Source organism: Schistocerca americana, chromosome 2 (assembly GCF_021461395.2).
Source record: "Schistocerca americana isolate TAMUIC-IGC-003095 chromosome 2, iqSchAmer2.1, whole genome shotgun sequence".
NCBI classification, from domain to species: Eukaryota; Metazoa; Arthropoda; class Insecta; order Orthoptera; family Acrididae; genus Schistocerca; species Schistocerca americana.
In genome coordinates this window covers 979,939,277-979,960,075 of record NC_060120.1, presented here as the reverse complement: position 1 = coordinate 979,960,075, position 20,799 = coordinate 979,939,277, and the positions used below count along the sequence as shown (strand labels likewise).

The 20,799-nt window shown below is 44.3% G+C and overlaps 1 protein-coding gene across 5 annotated transcripts in view; it reads right to left on the bottom strand.

The window, feature by feature from the left end:
• Window positions 1-20,799, bottom strand: part of LOC124594733 (phosphoinositide 3-kinase adapter protein 1) — a 477,024-nt gene that overhangs the window by 45,447 nt on the left and 410,778 nt on the right. For all 5 annotated transcript variants that reach the window (XM_047133105.1, XM_047133106.1, XM_047133104.1 and 2 more), the window contains exon 2: window positions 1,836-1,971. In XM_047133105.1, the coding sequence (XP_046989061.1) occupies window positions 1,836-1,960 (125 nt within the window). In that variant the 5' untranslated portion in view covers window positions 1,961-1,971. The remainder of the gene's footprint in view (window positions 1-1,835; window positions 1,972-20,799) is intronic.

Sequence of the window (20,799 nt, the reverse complement as noted above, 5' to 3'; positions counted from 1 at the left end):
ACGGGGGAACTTTAGTGTTTTCTAAATTTGGCTCAAGTCTTTAGAGGATAAGTAGGTCATTCTGAATCATTAAAACCTAATGATATGAATATAATAGAAAGAAACATTCCACATGGGAAAACCTAAATTTCACTTTGTCCGTTGTCTCTGAGTCTGATTTCCTTATAAAGCCATCAAAAATAATAGTATATACTACATACTCTGATCTTGAGTTCAGTAAGGATTTTACCCAAAACAAATGATATAAGGGATGACTGGATAACTAGTATATCTCACTACTGGAGAACTCCTCATATGTCCTTTTCTGCATAGGTTTTTGAGATTCAGAATAGTTCTATCTGTGGTATTGTGTTGCCACATCAAACTTGGCAAAATGAATCAATACCACAGACACCAACGAGGGCTCGCTGCAGTCTGCAGCGAAATATAGGAGGTTCTCCTGAGAACCATGCCTCTCCTGTCAGCTCGTCAGTGCCCTCATATTGAAGTCAATATAGTGTCAAGCTAGTAAGATTTCTGCCCCAGTCCATGGCCTCATCTAAAGGAGTCAACATCATAGTACTGGATCAATACAATAGTTAGCTTCTGATGGACTTGTTCATTTAAATGTGGAACATTTTACTGTACGACAGTTTATTAATGCACATGTTAACAGTCAATAACATATGTAGCTTATCAAGCACTCCTGTGGCAAAGTCAATCAAATCTTTTATTCGTTTATGCAATAAAGTAAACTAATATTTTGTGTGTTGTAGTTTAATGGACCACCTCACTGAGTAATAAAAAAAAATAATAAAAACCATAGTTGTAGCCGGACGATTGTAGTTTCGTATGCTTACAACACTATTTACAGCACATCTCATCTTCCTCAGTCATACACATCTGTGAATATGTGGGAAAAATATCACATGGCTTGTCATTTGAAGGAATGAGCATCACTGTATAGGATCAATGTGATAATTAGTTTCTGATTGAATTATCCGAGTTGTCAGATTTTTGAAAATATCATCAACAACACAAAAGAGCAAGCATAATGCTCTCCAGATGTACTCATTGCTCTTAGATACAGTTGACCATTTTGCTTAAGGCACAATGGTTTCATAATAGTAAATCACATCTCACTAATAGCCACTAACTCTTGTTTGCTTAGCAATCTTCTATCACTTTTTAAAGCCAGAAGCAATAGCAGTCCACCCACCTCACTTTCTGTTGCGGCTCTATCAGTGAATGTGACACACTAAAGTTATTTTGTACACACAATTGTTTCTGTTGCGATATTATCTTGCATCCCTGCTGTCATCAGACATCCAAAGCAAGGAACATCTTTAATGGATAGCGTTTCTCTTCAAAATAATGACTAAACATTGTCAGAGAGTTGTGGAACTTATCTAGATACAAATGTACAAGACCACTACAGATATGTCTTCATGTGGCTTGAATGCAGCTGACACTTTTTGCCTTTACCATTGTCCCAACTAAAGGAAGTAAATCATGTATGTTAACAATGAAGTTCATTGAAGCAGAAATAAAACAAAACAATAATATCAATGTCACTAAAAGCTTAACGATAGGTTTTCCCTACAGGTAACAGAGATGATCTTCGAAATCAAATTAGTACAAGAGAACCTCCTGCCTGCATATAAACTATTACAAGAACAAATAGTTTTTAAAGGTAGCCAGAGACTGGAATAAAACAAATGTAAGAGAAAAAATTGTGAGAAAATCAAGATCACGTAATCACAGCTCAAAGGCAGATGAAATGGTTAGAAAATGGGCTGCAAGGATGTGGTCTTTTTGACATATTAAGCAAAAGATTAACAGAAGTGCTGCCTTACTTGTAGGGTGGCTTCTTGTGTATCTTGCCCACTTCCTCAAAGCAGTACTTGAGATAGCGCACCCACAGCTCGGCAGCGTGGCTCTGCTTGCTGGATATAATCACAATATCCTCCATGTCAGCCATCCGGCCACTGCCTGTAACACACAACAATTGCGAGACAATCAGCCAAATGTACTGGTATATACACGTCTGCAAGACTGAGGGCACTAAACACTCCTGTGCAACTACAATTACAGTTTGATGCTTTTATTGCCAATTGTGCAACCAAAGTAGAGACTGTTAGTGTTTGAGTATGGGCCATGGTAAAGGTAGAACATAAGCAATGTAGTGCTTTTCATTTATTTTAATGTTGTTCTACCAAAAACTGACAGAAGAATCTTAATATGAAAGGTAATAGTTCTGTAATACGGTATGTAAAACTTGGAAAGCTCAATGAAGACAAATCACCAATTTATGTCACCAATGCATTCTGCTTATGTCCACAATACTTTGTGCATTCATCACTTGTGTTTCTGTATTAATGGCAAATTTCCAAATGTGTTTTTTATTACAATCTTCACATAAATTGCTTTTCAGGTCCCATAATTCTGAGTGTAAAGTTAGTCCTATCACATTCCTGGACTTTGCAGTTCTATCACTGTACTGGTGAAGCACAACAGAATATTAATATTGATTGATATTTCAAACTACTTTCATGCATTCCTTAAACTCTTCCACGAATGTGTTGCAAACTTCTGGTACAAGCAGGAACATCAATGAGAAGTGTACTTTACAGAGGTACGTCAGACTTCTGTATGAATCACACCAGCAGCCAAAAACTAAAAGGTAATCGCCTATCCGGATGTAAATGGTATATCTGCATTAGTCTTACCAATTTTCGGACAAATTGCTTTTAAAGGATCTCTTCAATATCGTGCTTGAACACTCTTGAAAATGTATGTATCCAGCGTCATTCACGAGTTAAAGTTTCGGAAACAGTTCGCTAATTTAAAAGAGGATGCACGCTCGAAGCTCTTTTTCTGTTTTTCTTCCTAATTGTTTTCTTAGTGGAATGCGAATGCGTGAGAGCCCAGTTCACTTCCATCTACTCGATTTCGTCCACTTCGCGGTCACATCGTGACGCATGTAATCACTTCTGGTCCGGAAACGTGTTTCCGCAAACGTTTCCGAATGCCAGTGGCCTGCAATGTTGCGTATTGTTTCCCTACGGCATCTCTTGCAAAAGCTGGAGTGGTTTCCCCTTCTTCATCCAATCTCGACTAGCAATTTCTAGAACTGGTCTCCGAGGTGCTGTGACGACATCGACGGGTTGCTAAAACGTAATTCCTCCTCTTCCTCCTGCGTGTGGAGGCGGGAGAGCCGAAACGAGGGAGTGTTCCTCGAGAGCGGGGTAGACCCTGGGGTCAGTGCACTTTGTACAGGCGTCCATCCGTCTGCCCGCGGTATTCTGGCCCGGGAAGTTTACGCACGTCACGCACTCCGTCGGCGGGCTTCCTCCCCCGTAAAACACGGCGCCGATGAAGGAACAGGATCCGCGCTGCTACATTCGTTCGCCTTTTTACAGCTTCGACACATGTGGGCCGTCGCGGAGCACAACAAACCCACGGAACCGCGAAGCGCAGACTCGGACCGTCCGCGTCACCTGGCCGATGAAGCCGGCACACCAGCGCTCCGCAAAACTCGAGAGGCCCTCAAACGTTCAATAATACTGCCGAACTGTCAATGTAGTGACTGTCTGAGGGCGCGTACTGGGGTACTGTCGTTCCAGAAATATTGATGAGCAGTATTGATGGACCTCGAAATATTCTCAATATTGTCAATACATACCAAACGTGTGAGGGCAAATTTTGACTGTTGACAATATTCTCCATTCATCTACATCTACATATATACTCCGCTTGCCACCAAGCGGTGTGTGGCGGAGGGCACAATTCGCGCCAAAGTCATATTCCCCCCCCCCCCCCCCCTCTGTTCCACTCGCGGATCGCACGAGGGAAAAACGACTGTCTGAACGCCTCAGTACGAGCTCTTATTTCCCTTATCTTTGAATGATAATCATTACGCGGTTTGAAAGTTGGTGGTAATAATATATGCTCTACATCCTCGGTGAAGATTAGATTTCGGAATTTAGTGACCAGCCCCTTTCTGTTTAGCGCTTCGTCTATCTGCAAGTGTGTCCCACTTCAAACTTTCTATGAGATTTGTAACGCTCTCGCGATGGCTAAATGTACCAGTCACGAATCTTGCCGCTCTTCTTTGGACCTTCTCAATTTCTTGAATCAGACCCAACTGGTAACGGTCCCATACAGACGAACAATACTCTAAGACTGGACGAACTAACGTATTGTAAGCTATTTCCTTTGTTGAAGGACTGCATCGCTTCAGGATTCTACCAATAAACCGCAATCTAGAGTTCGCCTTACCCTTTACTTGTGTAATCTGATCATTCCATTTGAGATCATTTCGAATAGTCACACCCAGATACTTGACTGATGTTACCGCTTCCAAAGACTGGTCACTTATTTTGTACTCATACATTAATGGAGATTTTCGCCTTGTTATACGCAGTAGGTTACACTTACTAATATTGAGAGATAACTGCCAGTCATTACACCATGCATTTATTTTCTGCAAATCCTCATTGATTTGTTCACAACTTTCGTGTGATACTACTTTCCTGAAGACTACAGCACCATCGGCAAACAGTCTAAGGCCGCTGTCAATACCATCAACCAGATCGTTTATGTAAATCGTAAAAAGCAGATGTTGACAGAGCTACAGGAACCAGCCACGCGGCGTTAGTGTGCACTGTTTATTTATTTAATTCATTTTTTTCAATTTGCCATTCTGTATATCATACCCTAGATTCACTTTTTAAGGAGCCCTTTAACACACAAGAATTTTAATAGCCTATGCAAGGATAATCATTGTACATGACACTTTAGGATGGTTAACGGGGGATTCACTATGACATTGCTTACTTCATTAATTTAAGAATAAAATACAGTGTTTTGTGTTACATAGCAGGTTTGAAAAACGCTCCCATTTCGAAAACTACGACGTATATCTGCTGTCATTAGTAAGAGGTCTGGGAAACACGTGTCAGTTTCACAAAATTATCACAAAGCGCAAAAAAAGTTTCACGTTCATTTCCTAAACAGGTCCTTGCCAGGCAGATATAATTGCTTCATAGGTTTCCATACAATGTTACTAATTGTGCTTGTTGATATTACAGAACTGAACTTCGAGCATTAGAATGATCTGTCTGTCGCCAGAAATCTCTAAGTTACTCCTAATCTCTCGCTGAATGCGATTTCTTCTCTCTTTAACGTATTTTACTTCTCTATCTTATTTCGTATCCACACTCATAACGTGTCGTACGATGCAGAAATCATCGGAAAATAATCTTCCGAGTCAGTGATAGAGATTTCAGTCAGTAAATTAATACGTGGCCGGTGACTATTTCACAACCGATCTCGGACCCATTTCTCTTTTTCGCTGCCTTCTGTTGCTGCGACTAATATAATTCCCCCTCCCCCCCTCCGCCCCACCCCACCCCCCTCCACCGTGAAGGGCAAATCGGATATTTGTGCACACCCGCAGTTGTTTTCTATACGCACAATTCGCGAATGTAATCGAAAAATGGGGAAGTGCGTGTAGAGCATAGGTGCAAATGTAGACTGGCTGAATGCTTGCAATTAAATCGTATGGGTCGTAGCGTCCACACGTGGCCTCAGTTCAAAAATGGTTCAAATGGCTCTAAGCACTATGGGACTTAACATCTGAGGTCAACAGTTTCCAAGACTTAGAACTACTTAAACCTGACTAACCTAAGGACATCACACACATCCATGCCCGAGGCAGGATTCGAACCTGCGGCCGTAACAGAAGCGCGGTTCCGAGCTGAAGCGCCTAGAACCGTGGCCTCGGTGCCCCACAATAAAATGCCATGTTGGACAATGGTATTCTATTTGGAAAACCGACATTACGTATCTCTTGGACAAAACACGATCCAACAGAGGCTAGCTTTGCGATTGGAAAACGGACTATTTAAATCCAAGTTGAGTTACTAACGTCTAACCCGTGCCCGACAACCATTTCCCTGGCTATTCCTGAAACTGCAAAATACATGACGGAGATTAAGAAACAGAGTAGAAGGATCCCATAGACTAAATGCTTTTTACTGCACTTCTCATGTAATGAAATTATTTCGCGACAGATATTCTAAAGGAATAAAGCAACACTCATTCTCTTATACATTACTGAAAATTGTTCTGAAATTTAGAAATGCTAATGTTTCGTCGACAACTTGGTTTGCATGACATAACAACAAAATTCACTGTTACTGCCTCGCATTTCCACGTTAAAAGTTTGTGAAAACATTTAATTTTCAGGATGTTTTCCCGTTTATTACACTGAAAATTTATTAACGTGCAATCACTAAACATGGTCGCTTCCATCAGTCACAGCGTCGAGAGTCAACTTAATTTGCGTGAACAGTATATTAGGCCCAGAGCACATTATTAAAAAAAAATTGAACGTGATCTAGTCGTGGGTTGACGTTTGGCAGTCAATTCCAACGTAATTCTGGTTCTCTGTGACTCGGGAGTACGTTTTGTGTGACAGTTTCAGAGGTACTCTCAACGGAGCATTCTGGAATACACGAGCACTTCGTTCGATTGCGCTCGGCTGTTGTCAAATGGCGCACGACATTCCTGTGCTTTGACGCAAAAGTGAAGACAGTAAAAAAAGAGCACCAGCAGGTGGCAACAAATCCAATATGCGCAGTAAATTCCGACCAGCAAAGGAAAATATCCAAAATATAGCGGTTGATAGCGTGATTAGCACCTCGGCCAGTTCTGAACTTGCCAAGAAATCTAAGCATACCCGATGTATTAAATTATTTGTATTTCTAGTGTACGTTATCGACTCTGGAGTGTTCAGAGTAATCGCCACTTCAGCACGTATAGCAGCAAATGCCGGAAGGTAACAGCTAGCCACTAACAGCACTTAGAATCTCTCCCTAAGTTTTCTAACTTCCGGGTTGTTGCTGATTGTTTTACTTCCAAAAATGTTGATTAGTAATGGCACCCAGCTATTAAAGCCTGAAAATTTCAGGTGCTCGGATATTGGGAGGTCCGGTAGTTCATTTGTTTCGCTAATCAAATCAGTTGTGACTACAGGTGAGCAAATTGTTAGTTTTCCGATATCACCCTATTTCGGCGGTCACTAATAATGCTTAATTATCTGTGCTACTATAGATTTACTTGAATTTCGGTAACGGTCTTAGCTGCCACGTAGTCCGGCAATTCGTGCCACAAATCTTACCAAAACCGAAGCGTTTCTGAGAGATCTTTAAAACGCTTGTAATCGAGACAACGCACTTTCCTAACACAGAAGATTAAATACGAGAACTATTAACTACGTGTCTTTAGTTGACAAAAATTTGATCTCGTAAGTTGTTTGCACGACCTCCTATTACGACTCAAGCACAGCATAGGGCATGTCACGTCACTGCGTCTCCATACATTACGGCACCATTTACTCTGTACTAACACATACTACGACGCCTTATTTCAAAATTACATTCATTGTCTTCACTAATCCACCTTTCATACTAACATGCATCTTGGGGCCCACACACTCACTGTACACGACATCTCTTCAAACTCTAACGTCTTTGACAGTAATGTCTTCGTCGTTTATGTGAAGCTAATGCACATTTTGTAATTGTTGAGCATGTGTGCTGCCATAAAACGTAGAAAGGTGTATGTTCTAGCAGTTTCTCAAGAATTTAACAGCACTCACAAGTTTATGTGTCAAAATGTGGAAACTTTAAAATATATTACGCAAATACACGACGAATTCATCACACGGGAATAAACACCACGACAGTTTTCGCCATGTTTCATGAACATTAAAATCATTTCTCGCCATTTGACTACAGAACAGCTTTTATTCCACAATCTATATTTCGGCCTAAGGGCCATTATCAAGTGGTACTACTGCAATAAATTAAAGCAAACAAAAGTACAAGTATCAGAAAAATAGCAGGGCAAACAGTTACATTAATGTATGAGATGAATGATTTGTTCTCTTACTTACGTCTTAAAAATCATTACACTTGAGCAGAACACAAGTCATCCACAAAATATGTAGCTTGGGTTATATAGAGCAATTTTTTCAAAGTGGACATTTCATGTTTGTTTCAGTGAAGGTCAAAAAGAAAGGGAATAAAACATCTCTCTTAAGTTTACCAAACTTCGCACGAAAAACCTCTCATTTATCTTAGTGCACAAAACCCATAAACCTCGTGGCCAGAGCAGGAAAGCGAGAACATCTGCAACAGCCATGTGACCATGGATCTACAACAAATGAGAAAACCGGTAATGGTTTGATTTCAATAAACTTTTTTATACCATACCTGTGGTTCATTGTAGTTTTCAGTTATGAACCTTATAACTGTACTGCTACCACAATTTTTTTTAAATGTCTACTTCCGCCAAGATAGCTTTACGCTAAAGATGTCTGTCACCATCAATTTCTTTCTAAAAATGTATTCGCCCAACATGTAACGAAATTATCACCTTTTGAACTAGCCTACATCTCAGGGTAGGCTACAGATCAGTCTGTCATCAAACGTTTCATTCAAAAACCTAGGAATACTGAAATAAACAGTCAGCATTCTGTTTAACCGCTAGAAACGAGTTTACGTGACATGCCCTGTGCTCTGATTGACTGACTGAAGCAAAAACCGAATAGACGCCTTATTGCATTATAACTTTGAGTAGCTAAGCAATCGCACTTTATGCATCTCCTATTTAAATCTCTGTGCTACGAAAACTTCTGGTTTCGATGCAGGGGCGCATTGAAGAGCTCTCTCAAAAATGCAACGTTTTTGTTACGGTTTGTTGTACGAAAATGTTGACAAACATTACGCCGGCAACTACTTTTTTGTGTTGTTTGTGCCTTATCGTTTTTTTGCTCCTTGCCGTACTTTGATGAAATAGTAACGATTTTTTTCCGTGCTAAATGCGTCTTAACTGTTTTATGCAATGTACTTGCTTTAGACAATGCATTAAAATAACCAGCTGTGTGTTACGAAATACAGCGTGATTCAAAAAGAATACCACAACTTTAGGAATTTAAAACTCTGCAACGACAAAAGGCAGAGCTAAGCACTATCTGTCGGCGAATTAAGGGAGCTATGAAGTTTCATTTAGTTGTACATTTGGTCGCCATTTCAGCCAATAAAGTTTTTGGTCCCTTTTTCTTCGAAGGTGCTACTGTAACTGGACTACAGTATCTGGAGATGTTAGAGAATTGGATGTTCCCTCAGCTCGAACAAGAAGCACAACAATTCGTATTTCAGCAGGATGGAGCGCCACCACATTGGCACTTATCTGTCCGTAACTACCTGAACGTCAACTACCCGAGGCGATGGATCGGCCGCCAGGCAGCCCGTGACAGAGCACGTCATCACTGGCCTCCAAGAAGCCCTGATCTTACCCCCTGCAATTTTTTCTTATGGGGGTATGTTAAGGATATGGTGTTTCGGCCACCTCTCCCAACCACCATTGATGATTTGAAACGAGAAATAACAGCAGCTATCCAAACTGTGACGCCTGATATGCTACAGAGAGTGTGGAACGAGTTGGAGTATCGGGTTGATATTGCTCGTGTGTCTGGAGGGGGCCATATTGAACATCTCTGAACTTGTTTTTGAGTGAAAAAAAACCTTTTTAAATACTCTTTGTAATGATGTATAACAGGAGGTTATATTATGTTTCTTTCATTAAATACATATTTTTAAAGTTGTGGTATTCTTTTTGAATCGCCCTGTATAGCTGCTCAGCAGTTAACGTGTAACTGGTACTCACACATGAACCACGCGTTTCTAGCCCCTTCACTAATGCTGAAATCGGCCGACGGTGGTGGAGGCGGATTGATCTCGCTGCCGTTGTGCGGGTGATGGCTTCGTGTGACGGTGCCCCGGTATGTTTGAGCTGCAGAGCCGCTCCCACAGCTGTTCAGACACAACCACTTCATCAGGCGCGGCCTCATTGTCTGGATAGCGCACTCCCACTGTTCACGCTACTTCGTACTTCCTCCTAGTCTGCGTTGCGCCTGCTGCCCTGCCAGTTTTCGGGAGCCTGTGACAGTATGACACTGCCTTGTCTTCGCCTACGTAATAATATACGGCTCACGTCGCACTTCCCTATACGTACGACATTATTCAGCACGCGGTCTCAGCCCCGCTGGCACGTTTCTGAAATGGAGCGGCGAGGTGTCCCCGATACGAAACATCGACGTCGTGCGGCACTTGGCACAGCGTGCTAGTTCCATCAGCACTTTCCGGTCCAGAGACAACATAACAAAGCGAAAGAGTAGCGTTGCGCTGCTGCTGACAGTTCACAATCGCTCAGAAAACCGAGGCGTGACACGGAAATAATCGTTTGTGCCCCACAACGGCACCCGTTTGTGATGTTCTATGGGAGTTCACGGAAGACGAAGCATGACATATGCGAGTCGACGATAAACTGAGACTACGGTACTCTATGGACAACAAGGGAGCGATCTCAATGGTGCACTGACGGACCAGCAGAGAGATCTGTCTCATATATACAGAAGGAACAGTATAATTCACGGGGATTCCCGCACCCGCGGACCGCACCCTTCGGAGCATCTCTTCTGCGCAATTCCTGTGGAGTGACTCAGCCAGCGTTGTCAGCTACAGTGGGGGTGGGAGCGCGGTTTGTCAGCAGCGGCGAAACTGGCAGCTGTTTGGCCGGTGACGTAATAGCAACATCTCGCTCGATAGTCTCCCAGCCTCTCTTTGCGTTCTAGTTTCTCTCTCTCTCTCTCTCTCTCTCTCTCTCTGCGTGTGTGTGTGTGTGTGTGTGTGTGCAATTTATGCATTAAAGAGGTTGAAATTCATCACAAGAAGGTATTAAAAAAGTAAAACCAAAAATTGTCTATTGTGCGCCTGAATAGTATGATTTTATATTTTTATTACAGCTATCATCTGACCTGAACATCCACAACAAGGTTGTTTTCTCCTACAAACTTTAGTGTGCTTTTTCTTCTACTTTATTTATTGTTGATAGAAGACGCGTTCAGAAAAAATTTGGTATAGGGTGCTAAATCAAACAGCTTTGAGTGGTCTAATTTCCATACATTTTCATCTGGCTACCAATTTGGCGATTTACTACACCATCTTCAGGCCCCCTGACCGACATGAAGGAAGATTCCAACCTCGGTTCCGGTCAAAATAGGGGCTCTGCTTGATACAGAGATAACTTAACCTTCATCTGCCGACTGTGTACAACAAGCTGCAGCTATACACAATTTGATGGTTCAAATGGCTCTGAGCGCTATGAGACTTAACATCTGTGGTCATCAGTCCCCTAGAACTTAGAACTACTTAAACCTAACTAACCTAAGGACATCACACACATCCATGCCCGAGGCAGGATTCGAACCTGCGACCGTAGCAGTCGCGCGGCACAATTTGATATTTAGCGAAAGATCCTACGCTAACTTCTGACTTCCCGCGGCTAAAATGGCGAAAATTATCTTCATCCAATCACCCTTACACTAGTGCGGGGTTTTAACCGGCTAACCTGATTGCAGAAGCAGTCTACAACACATGCCGTACCAAACTGTTACTTAACCAGTGCTAGGGGCAGGAACATTTCGCGCGGCAACTAACGCAAAATAAGATGATTTTTTTGGGAAATAATGCTAATGCGCGGTTGTTAAGAGATATCGCGAAATATGTAATTTTGCCGCATAAAAATTTTATAAAGCTGAGGAGGACAATTTACTTAATTGATAAATACTGAATGGTCAAACTGCATTTTGACTTCCTATTTTTCCGAAAATTCATGTATAATCTTAAAGTGACATTTCGTTAGCCACATAACAAACTTGATGTGACGATAAAACTAGCACCGAAATTAACAAAAATAACACGGAAGATGCCACAAAAGCCACCAAATTTCACAAAACATAGGCACAGAACATGGCAAAAAAAGACGCCGAATCAGTAAATAAAACGAATTTGGCAAAATAATTACACTGTATTTGGCAAAAACACCAACTTCAGCAGAAAATGATACGAAATGTGGCAAACGAAAGTTATACAGAATTTGGCATATAAATAACAACGAAAGTGGCAAAAGCATTAACAGTTTGTATAAATAACAACGAATCTCCAAAAACATTACACAGATTTCGGCATAAAATAACAGGAAATTGCGTCACAAAATAAAATGATGTTTGGCCGGCCGGAGTGGCCGAGCGGTTCTAGGCGCTACAGTCTGGAGCCGCGCGACCGCTACGGTCGCAGGTTCGAATCCTGCCTCGGGCATGGATGTTTGTGATGTCGTTAGGTTAGGTTTAAGTAGTTCTAAGTTCTAGGGGACTGATGACCTCAGAAGTTGGGTCCCATAGTGCTCAGAGCCATTTGAACCATTTTTTTAATGATGTTTTCCTGTCCCTAACTATTGGACGTAAACGTGAAAATAGTTCCGTAATCATATGATAATGATCGTTCTTTGTTCACGTGGTACTGGTAAAGGACGAGCGAGCACTGTGTTGTTACTGCCTTGACCAATTGTGACGCGTTTCTGGGCTAATGTCAAAACTTGTGGTGTTTCACGTATGATTCAAGCGGTGTGTCCGACGTTGCGGGAACCATTAATCCTCGAGGCAGGCTATGACCAATTCATGACGCTCCGGGTGCTGGAGGTGGCAAGTACTGGTGAAGCAGCAACTACGCTCGACTACAAACTGTGCAAGCAAGTTTAGTTCTCTCAATGGATTACGTTGCAGTGTCTCCATTCAGATTGGCGGTTACTTTCAACTCTTTCTATGAGCTATTATAAAGTATAAGGTAAGTTTATTTCAATAAAAAACTCAATATTTATTATTAATTTTAATATTCTTAAGCAGCCAGTACGAAAAAGTAGGATATCGTTTAGTAATTCGGTTTCTGCATTTGCCGGGGAACAAAGCTGCAACAATCCATGCTGACAAGGAGACCACACGACAATCGGATTTTTGTAATTACACTCCTGGAAATTGAAATAAGAACACCGTGAATTCATTGTCCCAGGAAGGGGAAACTTTATTGACACATTCCTGGGGTCAGATACATCACATTATCACACTGACAGAACCACAGGCACATAGACACAGGCAACAGAGCATGCACAATGTCGGCACTAGTACAGTTTATATCCACCTTTCGCAGCAATGCAGGCTGCTATTCTCCCATGGAGACGATCGTAGAGATGCTGGATGTAGTCCTGTGGAACGGCTTGCCATGCCATTTCCACCTGGCGCCCCAGTTGGACCAGCATTCGTGCTGGACGTGCAGACCGCGTGAGACGACGCTTCATCCAGTCCCAAACATGCTCAATGGGGGACAGATCCGGAGATCTTGCTGGCCAGGGTAGTTGACTTACACCTTCTAGAGCACGTTGGATGGCACGGGATACATGCGGACGTGCATTGTCCTGTTGGAACAGCAAGTTCCCTTGCCGGTCTAGGAATGGTAGAACGATGGGTTCGATGACGGTTTGGATGTACCGTGCACTATTCAGTGTCCCCTCGACGATCACCAGTGGTGTACGGCCAGTGTAGGAGATCGCTCCCCACACCATGATGCCGGGTGTTGGCCCTGTGTGCCTCGGTCGTATGCAGTCCTGATTGTGGCGCTCACCTGCACGGCGCCAAACACGCATACGACCATCATTGGCACCAAGGCAGAAGCGACTCTCATCGCTGAAGACGACACGTCTCCATTCGTCCCTCCATTCACGCCTGTCGCGACACCACTGGAGGCGGGCTGCACGATGTTGGGGCGTGAGCGGAAGACGGCCTAACGGTGTGCGGGACCGTAGCCCAGCTTCATGGAGACGGTTGCGAATGGTCCTCGCCGATACCCCAGTAGCAACAGTGTCCCTAATTTGCTGGGAAGTGGCGGTGCGGTCCCCTACGGCACTGCGTAGGATCCAACGGTCTTGGCGTGCATCCGTGCGTCGCTGCGGTCCGGTCCCAGGTCGACGGGCACGTGCACCTTCCGCCGACCACTGGCGACAACATCGATGTACTGTGGAGACCTCACGCCCCACGTGTTGAGCAATTCGGCGGTACGTCCACCCGGCCTCCCGCATGCCCACTATACCCCCTCGCTCAAAGTCCGTCAACTGCACATACGGTTCACGTCCACGCTGTCGCGGCATGCTACCAGTGTTAAAGACTGCGATGGAGCTCCGTATGCCACGGCAAACTGGCTGACACTGACGGCGGCGGTGCACAAATGCTGCGCAGCTAGCGCCATTCGACGGCCAACACCGCGGTTCCTGGTGTGTCCGCTGTGCCGTGCGTGTGATCATTGCTTGTACAGCCCTCTCGCAGTGTCCGAAGGAAGTATGGTGGGTCTGACACACCGGTGTCAATGTGTTCTTTTTTCCATTTCCAGGAGTGTATTTTATATACGTATATTTATGGTACGTGAAGTTCAGAACTCAAACACCAGTCACACAAAGCAGTCCGATGCACCTCTCAAAACTTCTCGAGAGAATCTATTTTGAAGTTAACCGAGTGTCTTTAATACCGTACAGTTAAGGGCGATTTTTCGACAGGCTCTGCGGTAGAATCCTTGCCTACCACGAGATCGCCCTGTGTTCGTGTTCCTACTGTGGTGAATTTTTAAACAAAGGTGCATGTTCTGCGACCATTTCCGTGAAGAGTAAAATACATAAATATGAAAAATTAGTTTGTAATATTTTTTATGTTAAACTATCTATATTAATAATGTTTTATAAAAGGTCAGTATACAACCATTTATATTTGAAATGAAAACTGGATTGTTGTGTCTGCTGTGTAATTAGAAATAGGAAGATATGCAGTTTTCATAAAAATGACTCCTAGATATTTGTTAATTAAGAAATTTGATGAACAACCAGCGATCCCCAATCACGAACGCTGCCGGTCTTTATGTATTTTGTGCTTCATGGAAATGCTCGGTGGAACACGCACCTTTCTTAACAAATTCGTGTCAGCCTGGAACTGAAGAGAGGCCGTCATCTTGGCAAGTGAGCACTATCACAGAGCCGATCTCTCTGTCGATAACTCGCCCTTGCTTTCGGTATTAAAGACACTTGGAAAACTTCAAAGTCGACTTGCTCGAGGATTTTCGAGAATTGTATCAAAGTGCTCTGCGATACTGAGATTTGGGTTCTCAACTTGTGGTGCCGTATCTGTTCTGCTTTCCAACACGCAGATGGCCAAAGAAAACAGTCTATCGAATGTACAGTCAAAAAACACAACACTTTTTATGCGAAAATTATATACTTTTTTTCAGCTCTCCTCTGCTGTGTGAACGTGCGTGGAATTACTTATGCAAATAAATGTCTAGCTGTCCTACCAACAAGAAACAGCCGAAGTCACTGAGCTGCGTGTAAGTACAAGTCTGTTGATACGGATTCTGAATGTTGTCCTGCATATACGGCAAACACTTGTCCGTTGAACCACTCTACAGTCTATACATTAGAGACCGTTACTCGCCCGGGAGTGTGACCATACAACGACAGTGTCCACTGTCTACTCGAGACGGTGGTCAAAACAGAACTGCCACTTTCGACCCATGCGCCCGTATATGAACAGTGCCACATTATTGCGGCGGCTCGCAGCTTTGGGAGGCGTGGCGATTTGCTCATCCTGATTCAATAATGCTACATCTTGGCCGTGGTCGACAGCTAATGTACCATTAGCGATTATCGACGACACCGTGCCATAAATATAAACAATTACACAAATCCGATCGCTGTGTGGTATCCTTTTGGGTTGCTGGAAGTCTATGGGAAGAAGGAAGGGTCATATGTCACAACGAGTTGGTGGCGCAGACGCTTCGTGTGTGGTCACACAAGCCGAACGAAGTACTAACAAGGGAACCTCCCCATCGCACCCCCCCTCAGATTTAGTTATAAGTTGGCACAGTGGATAGGCCTTGAAAAACTGAACACAGATCAATCGAGAAAACAGGAAGAAGTTGTGTGGAACTATGAAAAAAATAAGCAAAATATACAAACTAAGTAGTCCATACGCAAGATAGGTAACATCAAGGAAAGCGTGAGTTCAGGAGCGTCGTGGTCCCGTGGTTAGCGTGGTTCGATTCTTCCCTCGTATCAAAATTTTAATTTTTTCATTTTCAGACAATTATTATCTGTCCGTCCGTTAATGTTTTCATCACTTTTTTGGGATTGATTATCACATCCACAAGAAAACCTAAATCAGGCAAGGTAGAAGAATCTTTTTACCCACTCGACAATTGTACAAGTTAGGTGGGTCGACAACTTATTTCTGTCATGTGACGCACATGCCGTCACCAGTGTCGTATAGAATATATTAGACGTGTTTTCCTGTGGAAGAATCGTTTGGCCTATGACCTTGCGATCAAATATTTTTGGTTCCCATTGGAGAAGCACGTCCTTTCGTCTACTAATCGCACGGTTTTGCCGCGCGGTCGCAAAACACAGGCACTAAATTTATTACAGTGAACAGAGATCTCAATGAACGAACGGACATTGCCAAAATAAAGGAAGTAAACTTTTCACTCAAGAGGAGACCTGAACCAAGGGCCTCTCGCTCCGCAGCTGCTCGCGCTAACCACGGGACCACGGCGCTCCTGAGCTCACGTTCTCCTTGATATTTCCTATCTTGCATATGGACTACTCAATTTGTATATTTTGCTTATTTTTTTCATAGTTCCACACAACTTCTTCCTGTTTTCTCGATTGATCTGTGTTCAGTTTTTCAAGGCCTATCCACTGCGCCAACTTATAACTAGATCTGAGGGGGGTGCGATGCGGAGGTTCCCTTGTAAGTGGCAGACCATCTCTTGGTGAAGGACCGGGAAGCACAACAGGGGGCCATGCGGCCCGCGTTAGACAGTCGATAAAAAGTAAAGCTCAGTCGTGGATCAGTTTTCAACATCTCGCACGACATTTCGAACTTGACAAACGTCGCCGCCCGCTGGGTTCTGCGACTGCTAAAGACCCATTCAAAGGCTCCACCGAACCGAAGTTTCAGCAGAAGCGTTGTAGCTGTGTTATGCCAATCCGGATTGCTTCTTTAGCCAGCTAATCACTATGGACGAGAGCTGTGTGTATCGCTATGACTACGAGACAAAGGAGCAATGCGAGCCGTGGAAACGCGTGGATTCACCACCGCCGAAAAAGGCGAAGACTCCACCAGAATCTGGAGTCCCATTGTGTGGTGGGAATAGGGAGCGCTCGTAATAGGCAAACCGTCACACGAGGACACTGCCAAAATCTCCTGACCAACCTACGAGAGGTTGTCAAGGCGAAGTGATGCGTGAAGCACTCCAAGCACGTCTTTTTGCTCTACAACAACGCCCCAACTGCATAGGGCAGTCACACATGCTGTTTCTCGGGGCTATCCGATTTTGCCTCACCCTCCACATTCTCCTTACATGCAACCCATCTTTCCTTGAATAAAGAAAGGCTTTTCCAGAATGTCGGCGAGATTATCTATTACGTGGGACGTTTGAAAAAATGGTTAAAATGGCTCTGAGCATATGGGACTTAACATCTGAGGTAATCAGTCCCCTAGAACTTAGCACTACTTAAACCTAACTAACCTAAGGACACCACACACATCCATGCCAGAGGCAGGATCCGAACCTGCGACCGTAGCGGTCGCGCAGTTGCAGACTGAAGCGCCTAGAAACGCACGGCCAAAAAAAAAATATCTAGTGATTTGAATACATCTTCCAATGCAAGTGTGAACAGTGTCTGAGAGATGGTGTCATCTTGGCGAACTGCTATGTCGATTGGGATCTTACTGGCCATAAAGTCTTCATCCATTCTGTGACTGTCATTCTTGCCTGCTCGTAGATGTACATCATGAGCTTTTATTTCCTTGTATTTTCAGGGGCCTCCATGATTCCCAAATCTCCGAGGTCTCGAAGCTTCTCGATAATCGATCAAGGCCACACGAAGCCTGATGCTACACTCAGCTGTTTTCTGAACGAGAAGGCGGATAGTCTGAGACCCATAGCCGAAAAACCTTTCCGAAACACCGCTTGCTCAACAGGTTGGTAGAAATCCAGAACTCCTGTCAGGCCGTTTGCTACAGTTTTAATCAAGAATTTTAAAAGACGTGATTACTGGCTCTGAGCACTATTTGACTTAACAGCTGAGGTCGTCAGTCCCCTAGAACTTAGAACTACTGAAACCTAACTAACCTAAGGACATCACACACATGCATGCCCGAGGCAGGATTCGAACCTGCGACCGTAGCAGCAGCGCAGTTCCGGACTGAAGCGCCTAGAACCGCTCGACCACACCGGTCGGCACGTGATTACTAACCAACCGGACAGTAGTTCTCCAGGTTTTTCTTGTCAACCTTTTTTCCAATTTTCTGATAGGTATTCTTCCTAATGTGATGCACTTGTTGATTATTATCCTCACAGCTACCAGCAGATTAGGTCCAACTTTTTTTTTCATTTGTTATCATATCCTCCCAAAGGGCTTTTCTGTTTGTTCGTTACTGAAGTGCACTTTCAGCTTCAGCAGTGGTTGCTGACGGTGCTTCTTTCTGTACATCATTCAGGGCTAATTGTTCGTCCCCGTTCCCAGCAGGCTGCCGACCTTCGCACGCTGTTGCCTAGGCCTTGGGGCCGGCGCGCCGTATCGCGAAAACAATGGGATCAAGTGCGCCGTTCCACCAGAGGCCGCGCGGCCCCTGCAGGAGCTACCCAGCGGCTGCGGCGCGCCCGACAAAGCGCCGAACCGGGGCTGCGGCTATCTCGGGCTGACCTTTGACTGCCGATTCCAGGCTTCTCGGAAATGCCGCCTCCGCCGCCCGCCGGTCGATCATTATTTTTAATCGGGGCCCCGCTGTACTCCGCTTCATGTCCGTTCCTCGTCGTCCTTCCACAGACGCCGTATGTCGATACAAAACATTCTGACGATGAATAGTTCTTCACGGCTTCAATATCTGTCTACTGCGTGGATATCAACATTTCAACTGCTACAGCTGCTACAAACACCTGTGCATAATTGTTGTCCACATCCTGTGTCAAAGTGCTGTACAATGGCTGAATACGTATAAAACTCGAAGGGACTAGGCACTCTTAAGCATCTTGGTGAGACCGTGGCATGAACGGGGCTAGTAAAAAAAGCAATCAGTTGCTGGGGCTTTCGCGGCCATTTCTTGACGTGTTACGAGAGACTGGCGGAATACCGAAACCTTAATAAATGTTCCGTTATGTTTTGTAGTCAGTCACTTTCACGGAAAAATTCATGGCACCCTATGTGTCATGGCAACCTATGTGACCCAGAAATACCAGACGTGTAGCTGAACTAGAAAACTGAAAAATGCTGAAGACCTACGGAGCCACATAAATACGAGGGAGGATCGAAAAATAACTCAGAATAATTTTTTTTTTCTCTTCTGGTATTGCAACAAGAATGTCGACATTTCATGACGATATAGTTTGAGATTTGCGCTACAGGGGATACATTTTTTTCATGTGGAGCTCTAGTGAGAGAAGCCTGAACCACGAACCAAACATGGCGCGCATCTTGCTGTCGTCAACTTCTGAAGAGCAGTGCAGTGTAGTTCGGTATATGTGCGCCAAAGGCCATAATCCGAGTGAAATTCACACGGGAATGCGTGGCGGGTGTGGGGACGACTGTATGGACCGTAGCGATGTCTCTAAGTGGCGGGCATTCTTCCAAGAGGACCGTGTGAACTTCAGCGATTCGCCACGCTCCGGGCGGCTGCAACACAACATACACTACTGGCCATTAAAATTGCTACACCAAGAAGAAATGCAGATGGTAAACGGGTATTCATTGGACAAATGTATTATACTAGAACTGACATGTGTTTACATTTTCAAGCAATTTGGGTGCATAGGTCCTGAGAAATCAGTACCCAGAACAACCACCTCTTGCCGTAATAACGGCCTTGATACGCCTGGGCATTGAGTCAAACAGAGCCTGTATGGCGTGTACAGGTACAGCTGCCCATGCAGCTTCAACGCGATACCACCGTTCATCAAGAGTAGTGACTGGCGTATTGTGACGAGCCAGTTGCTCGGCCACCACTGATCAGACATTTTCAATTGGTGAGAGATCTGGAGAATATGCTGTACAGGGCAGCAGTTGAATATTTTCTGTATCCAGAAAGGCCCGTACAGGACCTGCAACATGCGGTCGCGCATTATCCTGCTGAAATGTAGGGTTTAGAAGGGATCGAATGAAGGGTAGAGCCACAAGTCGTAACACATCTAAAATGTAACGTCCAGTGTTCAAATTGCCGTCAATGCGAAGAAGAGGTGACCGAGACGTGTAACCAATGGCACCCCATACCATCACGCCGGGTGATACGCCAGTATGGTGATGACGAATATACGCTTCCAATGTGCCTCCACCGCGATGTCTCCAAACACGGATGCGACCATCCTGATGCTGTTATCACAACTTGGATTCATCCGAAAAAATGACGTTTCGCCATTCGTGCACCCAGGTTCGTCGTTGAGTACACCATCGCAGGCGCTCCTGTCTGTGATGCAGCGTCAAGGGTAACCGCAGCCATGGTCTCCGAGCTGATAGTCCATGCCGCTACAAACGTCGTCGAACTGTTCGCGCAGATGGTCGTTGTCTTGCAAACGTCCCCATCTGTTGACTCAGGGATCGAGACGTGGCTGCACGATCCGTTACAGCCATGCGGATAACATGCCTGTCATCTCGACTGCTAGTGATACGAGGCCGTTGTGATCCAGCACGGTGTTCCGTATTACCCTCCTGAACCCACCGATTCCATATTCTGCTGACAGTCATTGGATCTCGATCAACGCGAGCAGCAATGTGGCGATACGGTAAACCGCAATCGCGATAGCCTACAATCCGACCTTTATC